The following is an 18541-nucleotide window of genomic DNA, read 5'->3' as shown; positions in this document are numbered from 1 at the left end:
ACTTTTTTGCAATTAATGTAGTTACTATGGACTTAATGCATACATATTATTCAAATATGGGCTATAACAGTTGTATAGCAACTTGAAATGCTCCCACAAATGGCACTACAACATGTAAAAAAATAATATAAGCTCTGGCGGACTTGGTTCTATGGTAGGTCTTAAAGGGTTAAATAAATATCGTCAAATAATCGAGATCTCAATTTCAGTGAAAATAATCGTGATTATCATTTTTGCCATAATCGAGCAGCCCTAGTTGTAGGACATAACCTGCTGTTATCAGTGGCGGTTTTAACTCTTTTACAGAACTAAACCACATGTATGTATGTATATATATATATATATATATATATATATATATATATATATATATATATATATATATATATATATATATATATATATATGAAAATAATATAATGTAGCTAATCCTTCATAAAGGATTTTACATAATTTGAAGGAAAATAATTGAAATAAGGGTCACCTGGTTGTAAGTGTATGGAGTTTGCGAATTAACACATTCTAATCCCAGGTGCACGCGAACATATACACAAACATGCCCACACACAGACACACAAAAACCCTTTTCACATTCCACTGCCTGTGGGGCGCAAATGAGAAGCGATGTCTACTCGATGCAGAGCCAGTGATCTAGGTAATCTGCCTGTGCTGTGGGAGAGGTCTATTGGTCTACAAATCAATTGGCTTCATGTCCGTACCATTAGGCTAACATAGCAGTGCTGAGGCGCTGAGAGCAGTAAACAGACTGTTTAATTCCCCTGGACACCAGCCAGGTGTCCTCCTGCTTCCTCCTGATCCCTTTTTTTCCTTGTTTTACTTCCCTGTATTCTAGCAGCCTCCTCCGTTCCTTCCTCTTCTCCACTTCACTTGCAGTGATTTTCAGTGGACAAGTGCTTACAGGAATATTGCTTGGAGGGATTGTGTGTGTGTGTGTGTGTGTGTGTGTGTGTGTGTGTGTGTGTGTGTGTGTGTGTGTGTGTGTGTGTGTGTGTGTGTGTGTGTGTGTGTGTGTGTGTGTGAAGAGAAGAGGTTTTGGCCAATGAAAGTGTCTATACTGAGTAAGTGATCCCTTGGGATGCAGTACATACACCAGGCATCCTTCTTTATCTCCCTGCATGTGTATCTCTCTCCCCTTTTCTCCGTATCACTGTATGGGTTTGTCTCACGCTTTGTTTCTCTCTCTGTGTATCTGCTCGCCTTCCTCTTTATATATATATATTTTCCCCCCTGCCTTTTTCTGTCTGCAGACAGAGCCTGCAAACAAGTCGGTAATACGAGGATGCCGAATCAAAACAAATGCACACTCCCAATGATTAGAAAAATGCAGATTTACGTCCGGGCGGCAAAAAGTTGACCACTTTTACTGTTGCACAGATACACCGGTGACAGATACGCTAATGACTTAGCTTGTATAACGTCAGCAATTCAATTTATCCACTTGGCTGTTGTTCTGCATGTCCTGAATTGTGCTACAGTATGGTAATTGAGCCAGTGTATGTTGACAGATGAGTGTTGTTGGCAGTATTGCTGTTGTGTGTCTCATTTCCTGCACGCTGCTGCAGATTGACTGATAAGATAAGAGGCCCATAGCAACTTCTGAGAGCTTCAGAGTAACTAACAACCTGATGAGATGCTGTGCTATAGCTTTGATTAAGGAGGGTGCAAGGGACAGCAAAGTGTAACAGGTAGTGAATGAGTGCAGATTAAACTTACATTACCAGTGGCCTCACTGTTTGATGTTCTGCTGGCCAGTAAAGGACAGACACAGTATAGAAATCTGTTTTGTGCTTTCAGATTTGCCCGTTCTGCCAGAACATTTTACTGTTGCTAGGAGACGCTGCAACCCTCGGACACATCTGGTCAGCTGTTAGTACAAGTTGTTAACAAAAGCTGGAGCATCTGCAACGACATGATACTGTTTACAAAATGCAGCTCCCTATAGGCTTGGTGTCAATCAGCTTTTTCAACGAAAGCGTGCAGGGAGGATGTTCGGAGCAGAGAACTCAAGGTGAAGAAGAAATGAGTGTAAAAGCAGAATTCAGATGTTATATGGTGCCGCCGTACTGGCTTTGTCTTCCAGTAACAAATATCGTAACTTTCAAAAATGGAAATATCACAGCCTGAATTTCTGGCTCCTCTGTCAGCCTCTTCGTTCCTCAGCCTTGACTCATGTCCCTCATGGGACCTCAGTGGTGGAATGACATTCGTCTTCGAACAGGCCAGCAGAGTCACTCCTTATCTTGTGTCCCAACTCATCTCCTCAATAAATACCTCGTGCCCTTTTCTCTCTCCTCCTCGTCGTCCGACTCTGCTTTTAGGGAGCAGAAAATGCTCATGAAAAGGTTCTGACAGCGAAGCGGCACAGTAATATGGGAAGAAGAAAATAATTGATTTTCTAAAACTGCTTTGCCACTGTGAGACATGCTATGTCACAAATATGTGAAATCGCATGCAAACGTGCACATCCAAACTGTTATCAAGGCCCTGGTCTTTGTCACTCCAAAATAGGCAGAGAAAATAGTATTTGGTGTTTTGGTTCACAGCTTCAGGGTCATTGAGAACGCATTCTTTAATCATCTTTTGGCTCCTTGAGTCAGGCTATAAGAAATGAGCGTAACTATAGAAGCTAACCTTAATGCTATGTTTCTCTTGTAAACATGTATTGTGTTAAATTAGTGGTAATTTATTTGCCAGTTACATCAGCAGCATTGTTCTGTGATGATCTAAATGTACAAGTAGATTTGACTTTTGTTTCAGTGCGGCTTAAATACATCAACTGTCGGCCAGATCTTAGCATAAAAGGATTAATCAAATTAATCAAAAGAAAATATTTCCAGCTAAAATGCTTTGATTAACAGAAGATTAGGCATTTTATTATTCTAGCCATTTTCTTGACTCTTAAGTATTTTTCTAGACCTCTGTGATGCTGAATCTCTGGATAAAATAGCTACAGTTATTAAATTAGGGGATATATTTTTTTAGTCTACTACCTTATCTTTAACTTTTTAACCATTATCTGTCCACTTGTATCAAATAATTGCAGATAACAGTGGGGTAGTTTATGCATGCATTGCTGCATGTGAATAATGGCTCACTGGTGTGTCCTCCTCTAAAGTGGAAAATAAGCTCTCCTATAACACTTTTCACAGTTAAATGAATATTTCTGGAGGAAACCCTGGGATTGTTGAACATTTAATCTTAAGCCATGCTGAAATGCTTTTTTGTAACGTGTTAGTCAAGTCACTTCTAGCTATTCAAACTGAGTCTACATGATAGCTAAGTCTAAGTGGTGGAAACAGCAGTGAGCAGGACATTGAGCTTTATTTACTGGGTACTTTTTATATCCTGGTTGTCATTTTAGGCCGTGAAATCTGCAGTCACCGGATAAACAGAAGCCCGTGTTCACAATACCGAACTGTGTTCATCACCCGTGAATGTGATTACAGCTCTTGATCGATAGACAGTGACACGTTGCTGCTGGATGTCACCTAAGGAGATTGTGCGCTGTGTGCATGTGTCAGTGTGTAAGAAGTACAGAGTGTGTGTAGGTGTGTGTGGGGGGTGGAGGGGTGGGGTATCCATATGCTGTCTGTGCATTTATACACACTTTGCACGCCTGTGTGTGTGTTAAACTCAGATCCAGTGTGGTAATGTGAGATCAGACGTAGCCTGTTAGCCGGAGCCTTACATCTGCTGTCAGCCACTCGCTCTAACTCTGTTAGGGATGTTATTGATTGCTCATTATTACCCCGTTCCCTGAAAGATGAGCGTCCCCTATGATCACATTAAATCTCTCCCTTGTCCAATCCTCCCGAGATGCCTTCTGCTCATCGGTGCCCATCAAATTTCTCCTCCGAGATCTGATATCAAGCAGCCTGACGTTCTTTATTGCCTTTGGTTCTCTTTGCGTCGTGTTTGATTTACTCCAAATAACAGTCTCTCTTTTTTTCCCTAACTTGTTCTTTTTTTTCCCCTCCTCCTTTTTTGAACGGACGCAGTTTAGCTAATTGATGTTTTGAGTCTGTGTAATGGAAATAAGCAAACGTAGCTGAGCAACATTTCAAATTATGATTTGTTTTCTTTTTTATTATCGCTAAAAGATACTCGGGGTTTCATGTTAGCTTTGTGATCTGTGTTTATTGACTTGATAGCAAACAAGAAGAGCTGACAAGAAAGTCGTATGTACTTTATTTTCTTAGAGAGGGGCTATTTTTGCTCCACTGCCTGTTATTTAAATGGCACATCAGTCAGTTGTGAAAGGGTCACATTAAAACCATGGTGTCAGTCTTCGAGCCTCGTTCAAAACCTACAGATGCGCCTCTGACAAATTCCTCCCCGAGCCTCCCCTTTAAAGTCCGTGCCCTTCCCTGTGCCTTAGGTTGTCATTTTCGCTGACGATAAGCAGTTGTTGAAGGTGTCACGCGTCCGCCAGCCCGTGTAAAGTTTGGAACTGTTGAAATCCAGCCCTCAGTGAGAGGCCATCTCATCGGCCCCCGCCGTCCCCATGAATAATGCAGAGCTATCGACTGTGTCAGTTGAGCGCAAGGAGACGTGGCGGCAGGCAGCTTGATATTCAGCTGCTGAAGCTGACTGGATGCCCTCACTTTGAGACAAACTGCTGGCAGACTGCTCTGACTTGAACAGACAGGACCTGAATCTGCTCATATGAGATGAGCAGCGTTGTGCTGGTGCAGAGGTAGTCTGTGTCCCAAGGAAGCCTGAGTTTCTGTTCGAGTAGGCAGAGAGGAAGAAATTTAACGTTCGTAAATCTGTGTACACATGTTCTCAAATATTTGTCTCAGCCTCACCTTTGCAGTAAATGTGTGTGTCCGTAAAGGAGTGTGTGAGTATGTGTGTATACGTTGTCCAGCCGGCAGCCTGCAGAGAGCTCTAGTGAGAATCTCCTGCCCCCTCGCCACGACCAGTTCAGTCTCAATGCCACCGATCGATGGGCGTATTGATCCGCTGTTTGACTGTTTAGACAACCTGTGTGAATTCTAGCATAATGTGCAGCACACTGGATTTAAAGATGCACGTGCAGGCCGCACTGCCTTGCATTCGTGTACTCTCTTTCGCATGCCTGCTGTCATACCAGAGAGCTCGTTCTTTCTAATGCTCGGAGCATCACGTGCACAAACATGTGCATCCGAGTTCAGAATAAGCAGCTATAGGTTGTATCTCAGAGCAGATATTGGTGGAGTCCAGCGCCATATACCAACATGTCCGATCGTTCCCTTGTCAGTCGCCCCTACATCATGTATAACATTTTCCCACAGTGTGCAAAGGTGTGAGATTAAGATAAATGACTTGTATTTGTTTATGGCTCACTGTTCCCAAATATCTGGAAAAATTTTTGCACAGTTGTTTGAAGGCCATGACTTTTTACCTTCCTTTTCCCAGGCCTCATTTTGGTGCTTGATGTCGTTTTTGGACCGAACTGTGAATTATTTTCATTCAATTTTACTTTTGTTAATTTTTCTTTCCATCCAACAGCCAATAAATGATAGAAAAGGTTGGTTATTCACTAATGTCCTTTTTATTGCTAAAGCATCACAGACAGGCATGAAAGCTTTTCATTTTGGGGGGGCTGGGAGGAGGGTTCCATTTATGTGTTTTAATACACTTCCAAACAGTTGGACTGTGAGACTGGACTCTTTCAGACTCGGTAAGAGGTGTGGGTTGGCATATCGTGCCAAAATCCATATGAAGTGTGCAGAATTTGACACTTCAAACATGAACCGTGAAGGATCCTGCAAGTTCACAGGCTGGGGGTAGAGGTTATCCCAGCCAGGGCCTCTTCAGTAATTCACACACATCCCACAGGCACATATACACACACATATACACACACACACACGCACTTTTGCAGCCTTGCACGTGCGCTAAGCACGGCGGGCGTTAATCTCCACCAACTGCTGTTGAACTCTAATCTAGCTTGCTTGCCAAGTGTTTGATACACTGCAAAATCCATCGTAACGAGTAGAAAAGGCTTTAAAATCTTCTTCTTCTTTTTTTGCCCATGTGACAAAATGAGAGTTTACAGTTAGCTTTCTGTAATTGATACAAGGGGGCTTTATAAATCATGGCATTTTCTGTGGTCTTTAATAGGAAAAAATAATTTGAAATTTGAAGTTTTTTGGTAGCAAATTGGCCTACTGATGTTACAATTGCCATCCAGTCTACTGTCTGAGTGCATCTCCACCCTACCCCTAAACCCCCCTCCCCTTCCAAACCACACACACACACACACACACACACACACACACACACACACAACTCGGTGCAGACAGACATAAATGCATCCACAGATGGTGACACCCCGGCAGTCACTCCTGGGCTGGCTGTCTACGTGCCAGCAGCGATAACACATGCAAACACACAAAGACATATGCACACACACACACACACAAACACACACACGGCCTGGCGGCAGCAAACACGGTGATGCATCATTGAGCATAGGCTGGTTTTTCTCTAACTGCTGAGGGGAAATCAGTGTGGTGTTAAGTAACCATTCATGTGGAGCTGAGACCACACACAAACAAACAGCGCAGCGACACTAATAAAAATACATTTACCTTGCGAGATGAATAGAATATGATTGACTAATATGAAAGTTCTCTGGCAGACATGACTCGTGGCCACATTACCGACTACTAAGCTTCTCTGTGAGCAAGCGTCGACGTATTAATACAGCTCCAGTATCATTGTTTAATTCCCCTGACAAATATCTATTGTGCCGCTTTCATACTCTTACTTGGATTGTGATATATTCATTTGTTGATGCGCTGTTAATGTTTCCACTCTGGTTCGGAGTGTGCTGTGTAGGTAATCACCCACTCCGGGGCTGCTGCGCTGCTGTTTGTCATGTAGATCTTCCTGAGGATTGTATTTGAATAATGAGGAAGGCTTGAGCGTTCTCTTGTGCAGAGTGTCTCCACGCTGCCGCAGTAAATGACCTCTGAATAGTTGTTTTGGATTAGCCATCAAAGTCTTCTCTCGAAGTGGCCAATAGATAGGTACTTCCAGAAATGAGTCACTTGAAAATGATCATTGCTGCCGTTGCCATATAAGATAATGGATAACCATTACACTCCATTTTCCCCAGCTCCTCACCCACACAACGCCTGCTCTTGAAATATGATGCATCCACTGTGCTTAGTGAGCACTTAATGTCCAAAAGCACCGTGTTTGTTGAGATTTACAACTGCGCCGGTAGGAGGGGGGTAGAAGAAAGAGTGCGTCGTCTGCGTATAATGTTGTTCACTCAATAATTATCTCATTTTATTTACGAAGACAGACAGCTTTAGACGAGGTTAGAGGCTCCCTCTCTATTATCTCCACCTGCCACCCCTCTATTGTAGCCCCCTCCCTCCTCTGCCCCTAAATGATGTCCTTCATGTCGAGGACTTTCCAAAGTTTCCGTCTAGGAGGAAGAGGCAGGGGAGTGTGTCCTCAGCGCACTCGGTTATGCTGAACAGAGTGTAGGGGAGGAGGGAAGAAAAAAAAGCAGACAAAATTACACCGCACCTCTCGTGCATTGGTAGTCAGATCGATGCCATTTCTGAAAGGATTAGGCCTCCTCTCAGAAATCTATTTTAATTACTGAACACACAGGTAAACAAAGTGGTAGTGGTTCACAGGTATGGATTCGAGCGTCAGAGGAGTATTGATAGCGTGTGGCCCCACGTTAACCTCGGGGCCGCTCTGAAAGATCCTGCCGGCTGCACCCCAGGTGGAAGCGGGGAATGCCGATGTAGCTCCGCGACCACTCTTTCCGTCAGACCGCATTGATGATGGAAACAGATTGAAGTCTACATACTGTGTAGCAAGTTGTTGCATTGTGGTGTTAATGTGTCACATTTTACTACAATTAATCAGAAGCTGCCAGCTTCAGCGTCTGCTAGTCTTCCCATACAGATTGTGCATCCATGTATAACCCTTCTAATAAGGGTTATACATGGATAAGTTGTCTGTGTGTATATCCCATGCATTCATTACCAAACTCAGGCATTTAAAACTCAGTGAGTTTGTTTTTTATTTAATCTGTAATAAGATTAAAGATTTGCAGAGCATTAATAAAAATGTAGGCTTTAGTATTTTTGGGGTTAATACTTTAATTTGTTGCCGTCCCCATTAGCTGCACGCTAGTAATAGATGAGTAATAAAACAAGAATTTGTGACAGACTTTAGTACCTTAACAGTCATTATGTCAAACTGTTTTCACTAATAGGTGCTAATGGTAAATGATTTATAAATGTAAGAGCTACCACAGTATGGCTAAGTTTAGTTTTTTTTAATACGTGAGTAATTTTTATAAATGATCAAATTAACTGTTAACTGTTAAATCTTTATAGACCAGTGAAATCATTATAATTGCAGCTGATACCATAATAACGAGAGTAGAAACATGTTATTAAAGCTTTATAAATTTTCACTCTGTGTTAGGTTGTTTATGTCACGTTATTTTTGTATTTCCTTCATATATCTGTACCTGAGCTGAGGTGACGCAAAAATTTCCCCGCTGTGGGATCAATAAAGTCTTATCTTATCTTATCTTATGTAATTTATAGCAATAAAAGAAGCTAATTTGTATTTGCAGATTTATTGGAGTACTTAATCATTAATAGCTTGTGGATGAGTAATGAGCCACAGATTCTAAAATGACTTTTGGCTGATTTTGCCTTCTTTCTCAAGTAGAAGCTTTCTCACCATATACGTGTAAATGCAGACGGGGGAAAAACAGCTGCCGTAAGATGTTTAAGCAGCAACAAATGGGTTTAAGTTACATACTTTATATCTTTCCACCTATTGATGATGTGTCTGGTTTCTGCATGCTTGTGAAAGGCTTTTCTGATGAAAGAGGCGCTATGGAGATGCTGCTGAGGTCGTGACACTGTTAGAGCACACTGGTGTTGAGAGTCTTTACAGATGTTTTGTTCACACGATAAGAATAATCTGTTTTGCCTAAGTGGGCTCAATGTGTGCGTGCGTGTATTGTGCATGTGTCTGTCTTCATTTTTTACTTCATAACTGTGTGTGTGTGTGTGTGTGTGTGTGTGTGTGTGTGTGTGTGTGTGTGTGTGTGTGTGTGTGTGTGTGTGTGTGTGTGTGTGTGTGTGTGTGTGTGCAGGGCTGTCTTTGAGGAAGATACCCTGCATGGAGCTGGGTGATTAGGCACGCTGCGCTAGTCACAGGAAATGGAGTATCTGACGGACAGGCCAAGTGCATTATAGATGAATGTCGTGCGTTAGCAGCGCTGAGCCCCTGCCGAATATCTCTCAATTTCCTCTCTGAATGACAAAAGAAGCCACGCACAATTTCCTTGATCCAGAGCATTTGTTTAACTGCGCCCTACCCATTTAACCCACCCATTCAATAGTCTGTCTAGTAAAAGGAAATTTAGACAGTGTCAATTTATACAGCTTTAAGGAAGATCTGATATGGGCAGGCAGGGGTTACGAGGATACGCCTCTGGAATTTAGTTAGAGATTTACGGTGATTTGGTCTGATTTCTCCCGTAAGCTAAACTTGGTATCGTCATTAAACATGTCCTAATATTTTGAAAGTGTCAAAAACAGATTGATTTATTTTTTTGCTCCAGAAATATTTTAGAGTTTGCTGGTTTGGCTGTGCAAACTTATCCCAAGGTCACAGATCGCTGATTACAATGGGTGTTAGAGTTTTTTAAAGTTGCTGTCATTTGTCAAATATCTTTATATCGCAGCTCCGAGCTGTCATCTTTACAGAATCCCCACCCCCACCCACCGTCTTTGAGTTAGTGACAGCTCATCTCTCCCGGTCACTGCTCGCCGTCTAGACTTTGAACTCGCTCTGTTTACTTCCTTATCTGTTGTTGTTGTTGTCGTTACTGTCGTTGCTTTGCGGCAGACTAGTCGTTGTAATGGTAAGCTGTGGCTGGACTTGAATCGAAGGCTTCAAAGATGTGAATTCAGGCTATTTTCAGAGAAAAAAAGTCTGTCATGGAGGATGGAAATGAAATTAAATTTCTGCAAGCAACACTTCTGTCTGTAGTTTGGACTCGGTTCAAATAAGGTTGTTAATAATAACATTTCTGTCACTTTCTGGATTGCAATTTCTGCTCCAAAGAATAAACATGATTTCAGTTTTGATTTTGTGCGCTCATGTATGTGTGAGCGAGAGAGGGCGAGGGCGAGAGAGACACCAGCTCATGACTAATTTTATAATTAATTGCCTTTTGGAGGACCTAATCACATTATTTGACTCTCTACTGTAGGTTGTGTGCCAATACAGCGTAGCCTGTGGCTTAGTCACAGTGTGCCGGACTCATTAACGAGGCAGTCCGGAGATTTGTCAAACACACACGAGGCCTGCGTGCATAGAAAAATGCACACACATATGTCATTAAACAATAGCTGCGTACTGTATGTTGTGTACTGAGGTTTTTTTGTGCTGTGATTTAGGGGTTAAAAGATGCCCTCTGGTGTATTTGATAAGGATTTGAATAACTGGCTGGTTAGATTTCCCCTGTGGTGCGTGAAAACGGGTCTCTCTTGATGAAGTTATCGCTTGTCATGCAGCTCTTTCTACTCCTCCACCTCCTCCTCCTCGTCCTCCTCTTTCTCTTCCAACGCTCGGCCGGAACGCATTTGTTTAAAGGAAGGGGAAAAAAAAGAATTACGACACAATAGTTTGTTTTTGAAGGTCTCTGGTGAGTGTTTATGTTAGAAAGACAAAGAGGGGTGCACATTTGTACGCCTTGTCTTGGCGTGTGTGTATACGCACGCAGTGGAAACATGTGTGCCAGCATGTCTTTTTCGCGTACGCACACATACACATACGGCTTAATTATGGCGTTACCGAAATGGGCAGTTTGCTCTGACACCCCGCTTGCAGAATCACATAGCAGACAGACTTAAAAGAGCTCATTAGCTCTCTCTAAAGAGCTGTTTACTGCATATACACACACACAGAGTAATAGGCAGTTCTGTTGATGCAGATGGACGCCGAGTGTAATGAGAATTATTAGGCTTCTCTATGTGGAGGCTGGAGGAGAGGGGTGAAAAAAGCTGGCAGACTAGACGCTTCAGAAGGTGGAGAAGATTTCTGCTGGATGTTTCACCCGAGTGCATGATTTCTCTCTCTCCCTTTTTCTCGGCAACATGTACGACTCTTGGTTTAAAAAAACAAAACAAAAACAAAAAAAACTTGAACACCTTATTGCATGTGTCTGTCCAAATGATCTGTAAATATGTCTGCCAGGTCTGCAGCCTTGCAGCTCGATCAAAGTGCTGTAACGAGACCAAAAACAAATGAATGGAAATATTTCTTGTTAAATATTTAAGCCGGAGGCCCCACGCATGTAATCTTGTAACCTTAATGAAGGCCTCTGCAGCCAAAGGCCAAATTGTGCTCCACAAGTAACAGAACAATTTTATATTTTAAAGAAAAGAGCCTTGACTGTTTGTGAAAATGAATGTGTGATGCTTTTAATAACAAAGGGATATTGAATCGCCCTTTGACAATGAATTCAATGACTTTCTTTCAATGTCTTTCAAGGTCATTCATAGCAAGTAAAGGGATGTAGTAAGGCCCCACCCCACCTGCACCATCACATTAGGGCGCTTTGCTTTGCTCATTGCCCCTGGTTTACATCACATTGAATTAAAGGATACACCCCTGAATGATACCAAAGTCAGTCCTCCTCGATCTCTTCCATATGTTTTGGAGAAGGAGCAGCAAGTTCAAAGTGCTCAGTTCAAAGCATCCGTCCTCATTTGAATAACGTAGCGTAATCGCTATTACCTTATTTAAATAGTGCAAGTTATCGTTTGGCCTTCATTTGCATTGCAGGGTAATCACTGCTTCTCTGCATTAACCTCATTATAGAAGAGATGAAAGCCCTGATGGAGCCTGACATACTCTTTTTATATATGTTATCTTTATTAATGACAGTATTAGAAAGATCGTGTTTCTTTAAACAGAGCACATAAGAGTTTGGTGCATGTCGGATTACAGGGAGTGAAGACTAAGACTTTGAAGGCCTTTGTTTTTTGTGTTTATTCCTCATTTCTATTACCTTCAACATTTTTATATATTACTCTTATTTCTTTCTATCCTCACACCTTCTTTTGAATTATTTTGTGTAATAAGATAAGCTGGAGTATTTTAGCTAATAACACAGCTAGATAAAAAGGTACGCCAAATTACCTAAATGTCATCAACAGATAAGTCTAAGAGAAAATGAACAGTTTTTTTCAGTACTTAGCATCTCTCTGTGTCTTCTGCTAATAGGTAGATTCAAATTATGTTAATTAATGTGATTAAAAAGTAGCAACACCAAAGGTGTGGCACCTTATTAAGCTACACTAGCTTTGCTAGCTGCGTTGTTTTTCTTTGGGGGGGGTTTCACCACATACACTACATCAGTAAAAATGCATGCATTACTCTTTTTTTGACAAAGAAGGCAATTTATCATTTATGTATATGTGATTGATATATTATACCTGAGATGTGGCATTCATAAATGATAATGGCTAGAGAAAAACTTAGCTAATGCTAGTTTGGCTAGCTCTTTTATTTGATATAGCTCATACCTATTTGATTGTTTTACTGTATCAAGTGCACATTAAGATCCTTTTGAATGGCAATATTTAAGAAAATAAAATGTTTTGAGTGTACATTTGAAGTTGATTTTTATTTTATTTGAAATGTGTATTTTATTTTGTTCATAGCTAAGGTTAACAGGGTCATCTCTTGCTAACTTTCTTTTGATGTAGCTTTCGTGCTTCGGCTTATTGTCTGGCTGCAAGAGGACATGAGAATTTCTCTAAAGTTAAACATATATACTCAGGCATTAACAATAAAGCAAAAAAAAAACAAAAAAAACCAAAGCCTTAAAATACAGTTTTTTCTCTACATTAATATGAATATATACTAGATGTCAATAGTTAGCCTCTGTTCAGTTTTTATAGAAAAATGTTTATTTCAGCCCAGATGGTGTCATCTATTACAGAGATTGTGTGATATCTTTAATTTCTTTAAAAAGAATGTGTCATATCATAGAATATATATTTATAACATTTGCTGCCACTTGCTCTGCACTATACCAAATTAATATTATGTTATGTCCATAATCTTCAACTGAAGCACTGTTGAATGCCCATTTAAGAAACATCTGAAGGTGGATTTTTCTGTGGCAGAATCACGCTGCAGAATCACCCTGTGTCAGCAATGCTGTTTCACTGTAGGTCTGTGCCACTGCAGAGAGGAGAGTCACTCTGATAGTATATACAGTGATTATAGCCCCTGAATCAGATGGGGAGTGGACAGTTTGTTTGTAAGAAAAGGTCTATAATAAATAATAATAAATATAATATAATAATAAATATATACATGTATTTACAGATAGTTGAACACATGGCTGAATCTGTTGTCCTCATCCATATCTGCTTTATAGTTATTTGGTAATGCTTAAAAGTTAATGTTGGAACTATACAGACTTTATGTGCAGTCTTTTGCTCCTGGCTACGGATCAGACATGACGCTTAGAATACAAGCTTGAGAGCAGCCTTGAATTGTTTAATATTTTCAGTGATCTTGTTCTATTAAGGATTGATCAATACTCATTGACACTGGCTTACTGACAAAATAACAAGAAAAATAACAAAACTGCACCCTCTGATGGACTCCTGGAAACACAATTTTTTTCTGTGGACTCTCTGAGCTACTCAGATTAAAATGGTTACACTGCTGTATGAACGCATTGGAATCATCACAGAGGAATGTGACTTTGTAGCATTTTGTCTTTGCAAATAGTGCTCTTTGGCAGTTGTGCAGCCATTTTTTTTTAATATCTGTTAAATGTTTCTTTGCTGGTGTGAAATCTGAATTTTGTCTAGAGCGTTGTTCTTATTTTCTCCTGTTTTTGGAAATGTAATTTCCTTTTAGAAATACTGTCCTTTTTATATTGCTGCCTTCACTTAATATATTCTCAATATTAAAAGAGCCTCTTAGCTAGCACAAAACTTCGCCCAGCTCTATCTGAGGTGTTCCCTGCTCACTACACTGGGAGGGTGATGGGCACGCCAGCCCCGGCAAGACTCCCCTCGGCTAAAATGTTGTAAATTAACACAATTAGCAGATCGCCATTCTGCTAATTAGCCACTGGCGTCTGCTGAGAGATGGCTAGAGAGAAGAATCAGAGAGGAAATAGGAGTCTAGGGATACCCCCACCCCTGCCTGTGTTGTTACCAAACAAACACAGGGCCTCAGAAAAGAGAGCAAGAGAGAGTGAACGTGTATTTGTTTGTGTGTGCTTGCTTTCTGCGTTTTTTCCCCCATGTTTATGTGTTTGCAGTAGCATAAATGGATGGGAGGAAGGGAAGATTTGCTCCTCCGTGAATGCATTTTATTGTGCGTGCTGGCTTTATTCACACAAGCACAAAAACACACACATAAACCAATTTTGAAACAGGGATTGCTTACTAGACCCCCAGTTGTGGGTCTCTACATGCAACCGCTGCCAGTCAATAAGTCGGAGGAAGTAGCTTAAATGACACCGATATTATCCTTTATTTGTGTGCACTAAGTCAAATCAAACAGGGTTCAATCTGCTGTGCGGCTGCTGTGATTACGCCCAGTCCAGCCTTTGATAGTGCCACGGCTTTGATAGTGAGACAACGATGGAGCCACTGTGTGACTGTCAGTGTTTGCAGATGGCATTGGCTGGGATTAAAGGAAACAGTGGCTCTCCAGCCTCCTGAGGCAATAAAGGGGAGAGCCAGGTGAGTATGTCTGAGATGAGAAGGAGCAAAGGAAGGAGGGAAGGGGAGGGAGGCGAAGTGAGCACAGAGGGACTAAATAAGAGGAGGGGTGGCTTCGAAGAAAGGGAGTGAAAAGTGGAGATATATATCGAAATAGATGGAGTCTGAATAAAAGGAGGTGAAGAGAAATAAAGACAGATCTAGCAGGAGGGGAGGTGGAAAATGGATAACAAACAAAAGCAAAGAGGAGAGAGGCTGAGAGTGAAAACAAGGCAGCAGGGAGGCATGAAGAAGAGGCAGACAGAATGGTAAAGAGAATGGTAGAGAGAGAGAGGTCAAGGTGGAGCTGTGCAGAAAGGAACTAAGCTTGAGACACAATGTGTTGTAATTCATAGCTCGCTACAGCTCCTGCGTGTGTGCCTGTGTTTGTCTGTCTGGGTCAGTGGATGTGCGTGCGTGCGCGTGTGCTCATGGACGTCTGCACGCCGGAGTGCAGGCATAGATGTTTTTTCTTTTTTTTTTTTTTAAACGCCTGTGTGTCTGAGCACAGGTTTGTCTTTAAGTGTGTATTGAATGAAAGTACCACAAGCAGAGGTGTGTGTTTGTGTGTGTGTGTTGCTTTGTGGCACTCGGCGAGGCGCATTTTCAAACCCATCTCCAGCCTCTTCAGATGAGCCGGGGATTATAGAGTGACCCTCAATGCCTCTGTCTTATTGGTCTGGCCAGGGTGCATTAGGCTGCCGTAACCAGCCATCCCAGCGTCTCTCTGTACCGCACTTTACCTGCTGATGCTCTCTCAGAGTCCTTGTGAGCTGTAGGGTTTAACAAATCTTGATTAGTTGGATGCAAATCCATAATAACACACCAAATAACACACCAAACGCCTCTGGACAAATATCACCTTTTTGGACAGTTTTAATTATTGTTAAAATGATGTTAGCTTGACAGTGTGTTAACGCATCTCTGTCTTTTTTTCCTCAGGCGTAAAGATGCAGTGGACCCCCGAGCACAGCCAGTGGGCCGAACAGCATTTCGACATTTCGTCCACCACGCGCTCGCCAGCCCACAAGGCTGAGGCATACAGGGCAGTACCTGGCCACCTGCAGCGCTCGGCCACCTACCAATATGCCTGGGCCAATGACGACATCTCGGCACTCACTGCCTCCAACCTGCTCAAGAAGTACGCTGAGAAGTACTCTGGTATTCTGGACATGCCGGGCTCATATTCGGAGACGCCTGGTGTCCCAGGAGTGATGAATGGACGGAAAGGTGAATCTGAGCCTTGGCAGGATGGTGTCTACCCCATGAGCTGCATCCCAGAGGGCATTTCCGTCAGGAAAGGGGGGGTTGCGGCAGCTTCAGAGGTGGTGTCTGGCATGTGCAGCTCTCCGGGCCTGGCTTCCAGCACCCTGAGTGAGCCCAGCTACTCCAGCAGTAGCTGTGGGAGCCACACAGCAACTGCCCTGCACTCTTCCTCCATGCCCTCTCAGGAATATGGCCCAGCGTACAGCAGCTCGTACCTGCACAGCAGTTACAGCTCCCAATCTACCCCCGCCCCGGCACTTCCATCTCCACTGCACAGCTCTGGGCTACTGCAACCACCTCCTCCTCCACCCTCCCACCCCACTATAGTCCCAGCTTACAATGGAGGCTCCCCCAACTTGTCTAGTTATAATTACCCCCCAGCAGGCTACCCAGCTCAAAACTCAGTAGGGCCAGGATATAGCCCTGGAGGAGCCCCCCCTCCCTCCTCGTACCTTCCCTCAGGCATTGCTGCACCTACACCCCTTGCTCCCTCTTCTGCTTTACCTGGATACCCATACCAGAGCCACAACCTGACCCCAATTGCCCCAACCCCTCTCAACAGTAGCTCCTCCAACTCACTAAAGAGGAAAGCCTTCTACATGACAGGTCAAGGAGAGATAGACCCCTCTTATGGTAACTTTGGCTACAGTCAGGCAAGGAGCTCAGCTGAGAGTCCCATGTACAGGGTAGCAGATAGCAGCAGTACAAACGGAGGCTCCAACAGTGCCAGTGGTGGTGGGTTTGACAGGAGTGCTGAGAAGTCATCTTTAACTTTTAATCCTCAGAAACAATCCACCATTGCATCAGAGCAGCAGAGGAAGTACAGCAGCCAGGCAACTGGTGGGCCTCTGACTCCACCAGCCTACGTCTCCTCCACCCTGGGGGGTTCCCGCTCAGCAGACTCTATTCCCAGCTTTACCACCCCCTCCCTCAGTGAGCAAGGTCCTGAAGACCACCGTCTCCACCTTTCTCACTCAGCACCTGGACCTACCTCCTCCTCATCCACTTCCAACTCCCGGCCTGCTGAAGAACAACTAAAAACCAGTGATCCTCACCTCCTGGACATGGTTACCTCTGAAATTGTACAGCAGGGGCCCCCAGTGGATTGGAGTGACATTGCAGGTCTAGAACTTGCCAAGGCTACCCTGAAGGAAGAGGTCCTGTGGCCCATTCTGCGTCCAGACATGTTCAGCAGTTTAGGACCATCCCCGCGTTGTGTGTTGCTGTTTGGCCCCAGAGGCAGTGGCAGGACATTGCTGGGACGTTGCCTGGCCAGTCAGCTGGGAGCACCATTCCTACAGCTCAGCGGCTCAACACTGGCGACAAAGTGGCTGGCGGATGGAGAAAAAATCATCCGAGCATCATTCCTAGTGGCACGGTGCCGGCAGCCCTCAGTACTGTTTATTAGTGAAGTGGACATGCTCTTGTCGGCCCACCTCAGTGAAGAGAGCCCTATCAACCGACTTAAAGGTGAACTTCTTGCCCAGTTAGACTCACTTCTTATGGGCTCGGGCGAGGATGGAGGCAACCAAGTATTGGTGGTTTGCTCCACAAGCAGACCACAGGATATGGATGAAGGACTGCGCAGGTACTTTTCCCGGAGGGTCCTGGTGCCTCTGCCGGATAGCGCAGCTCGACACCAGATCATGAACCAGCTCTTGGCCCAATCTCAGCACAAATACTGTTTGAGCGAGGAGGAGCTGGCGCTGCTGGTCCAGCGTACAGATGGTTTCTCAGGACTGGATCTGGCCAGACTCTGCCAGGAGGCTCTTGTAGGCCTGTTACATGTCTCTGCACAGGGCGTGGACATGACTGGTATGATGCCCAGGGGACAAATCAGGCCCCTCACCTACCAGGACATTGAGAGTGTCTTTTGTAAATTCCAAGCAAGTATATCGCAGAAAGAGATTGACACTTATACTGAGTGGAACAAAATGTTTGGTTGCAGTCAGTGAAAAGATAGATCCCGCCCTTGAGAAAAAGAGGTTTCCACAATTCCTCCCCTCAGGGCAGAAGCATTGTGCTGAAGGGGAAAGGCACACAAAAGGCCAACACAAGCTCTCACAAGTAGGGTTTAGATGCACCAAGAGAGTCGCTTTGATGAGACAACTGACAATTTTGCAGTTAATGAACAAGAGTTTTAATTTGAATGCTCGACACTCCAGAAAGCCAGGGATTGTTTACACATTGCAAGCAAGTTGGCTTCAGACAGGACACCCCAGTGTCTGTGTATATATTGTTATGTTGTTGTTCTTGAGATTTAGTTGGCTATCCAAGTGCCTGAAGTGGTGCTTTCTGAGTTTATTTGTTTATTTGCCTCACAATCTACATTCATGGCATGAGCTGATAATTATTAAGAGCTTTAAAAACTTCAGCGGCATGTCTGAAAGACCCAGACTGACAGTCACCATTGGGTGGTGGTCAATCGACCTTTATTGTCTTACTAAGAGCAGAAATCCATTTGGGCT

The 18541-nt window shown here is 43.2% G+C and overlaps 1 protein-coding gene across 1 annotated transcript in view; it reads left to right on the top strand.

Annotated features, from left to right (window-relative positions):
* LOC113016545 (fidgetin-like) overlaps positions 1-18169 on the top strand; it is a 28906-nt gene extending 10737 nt beyond the window's left edge. The window contains exon 2 of the mRNA XM_026159446.2: positions 15750-18169. Coding sequence (XP_026015231.2) covers positions 15750-18028 — 2279 coding nt within the window. The 3' untranslated portion in view covers positions 18029-18169. The remainder of the gene's footprint in view (positions 1-15749) is intronic.
* The last annotated feature ends 372 nt before the right edge of the window (positions 18170-18541 follow it).

Source organism: Astatotilapia calliptera, chromosome 23 (genome assembly GCF_964374335.1).
Source record: "Astatotilapia calliptera chromosome 23, fAstCal68.1, whole genome shotgun sequence".
NCBI lineage: Eukaryota > Metazoa > Chordata > Actinopteri > Cichliformes > Cichlidae > Astatotilapia > Astatotilapia calliptera.
The sequence above is the reverse complement of the archived record's forward strand: the minus strand, read 5'-3'. Positions and strand labels throughout refer to the sequence as shown.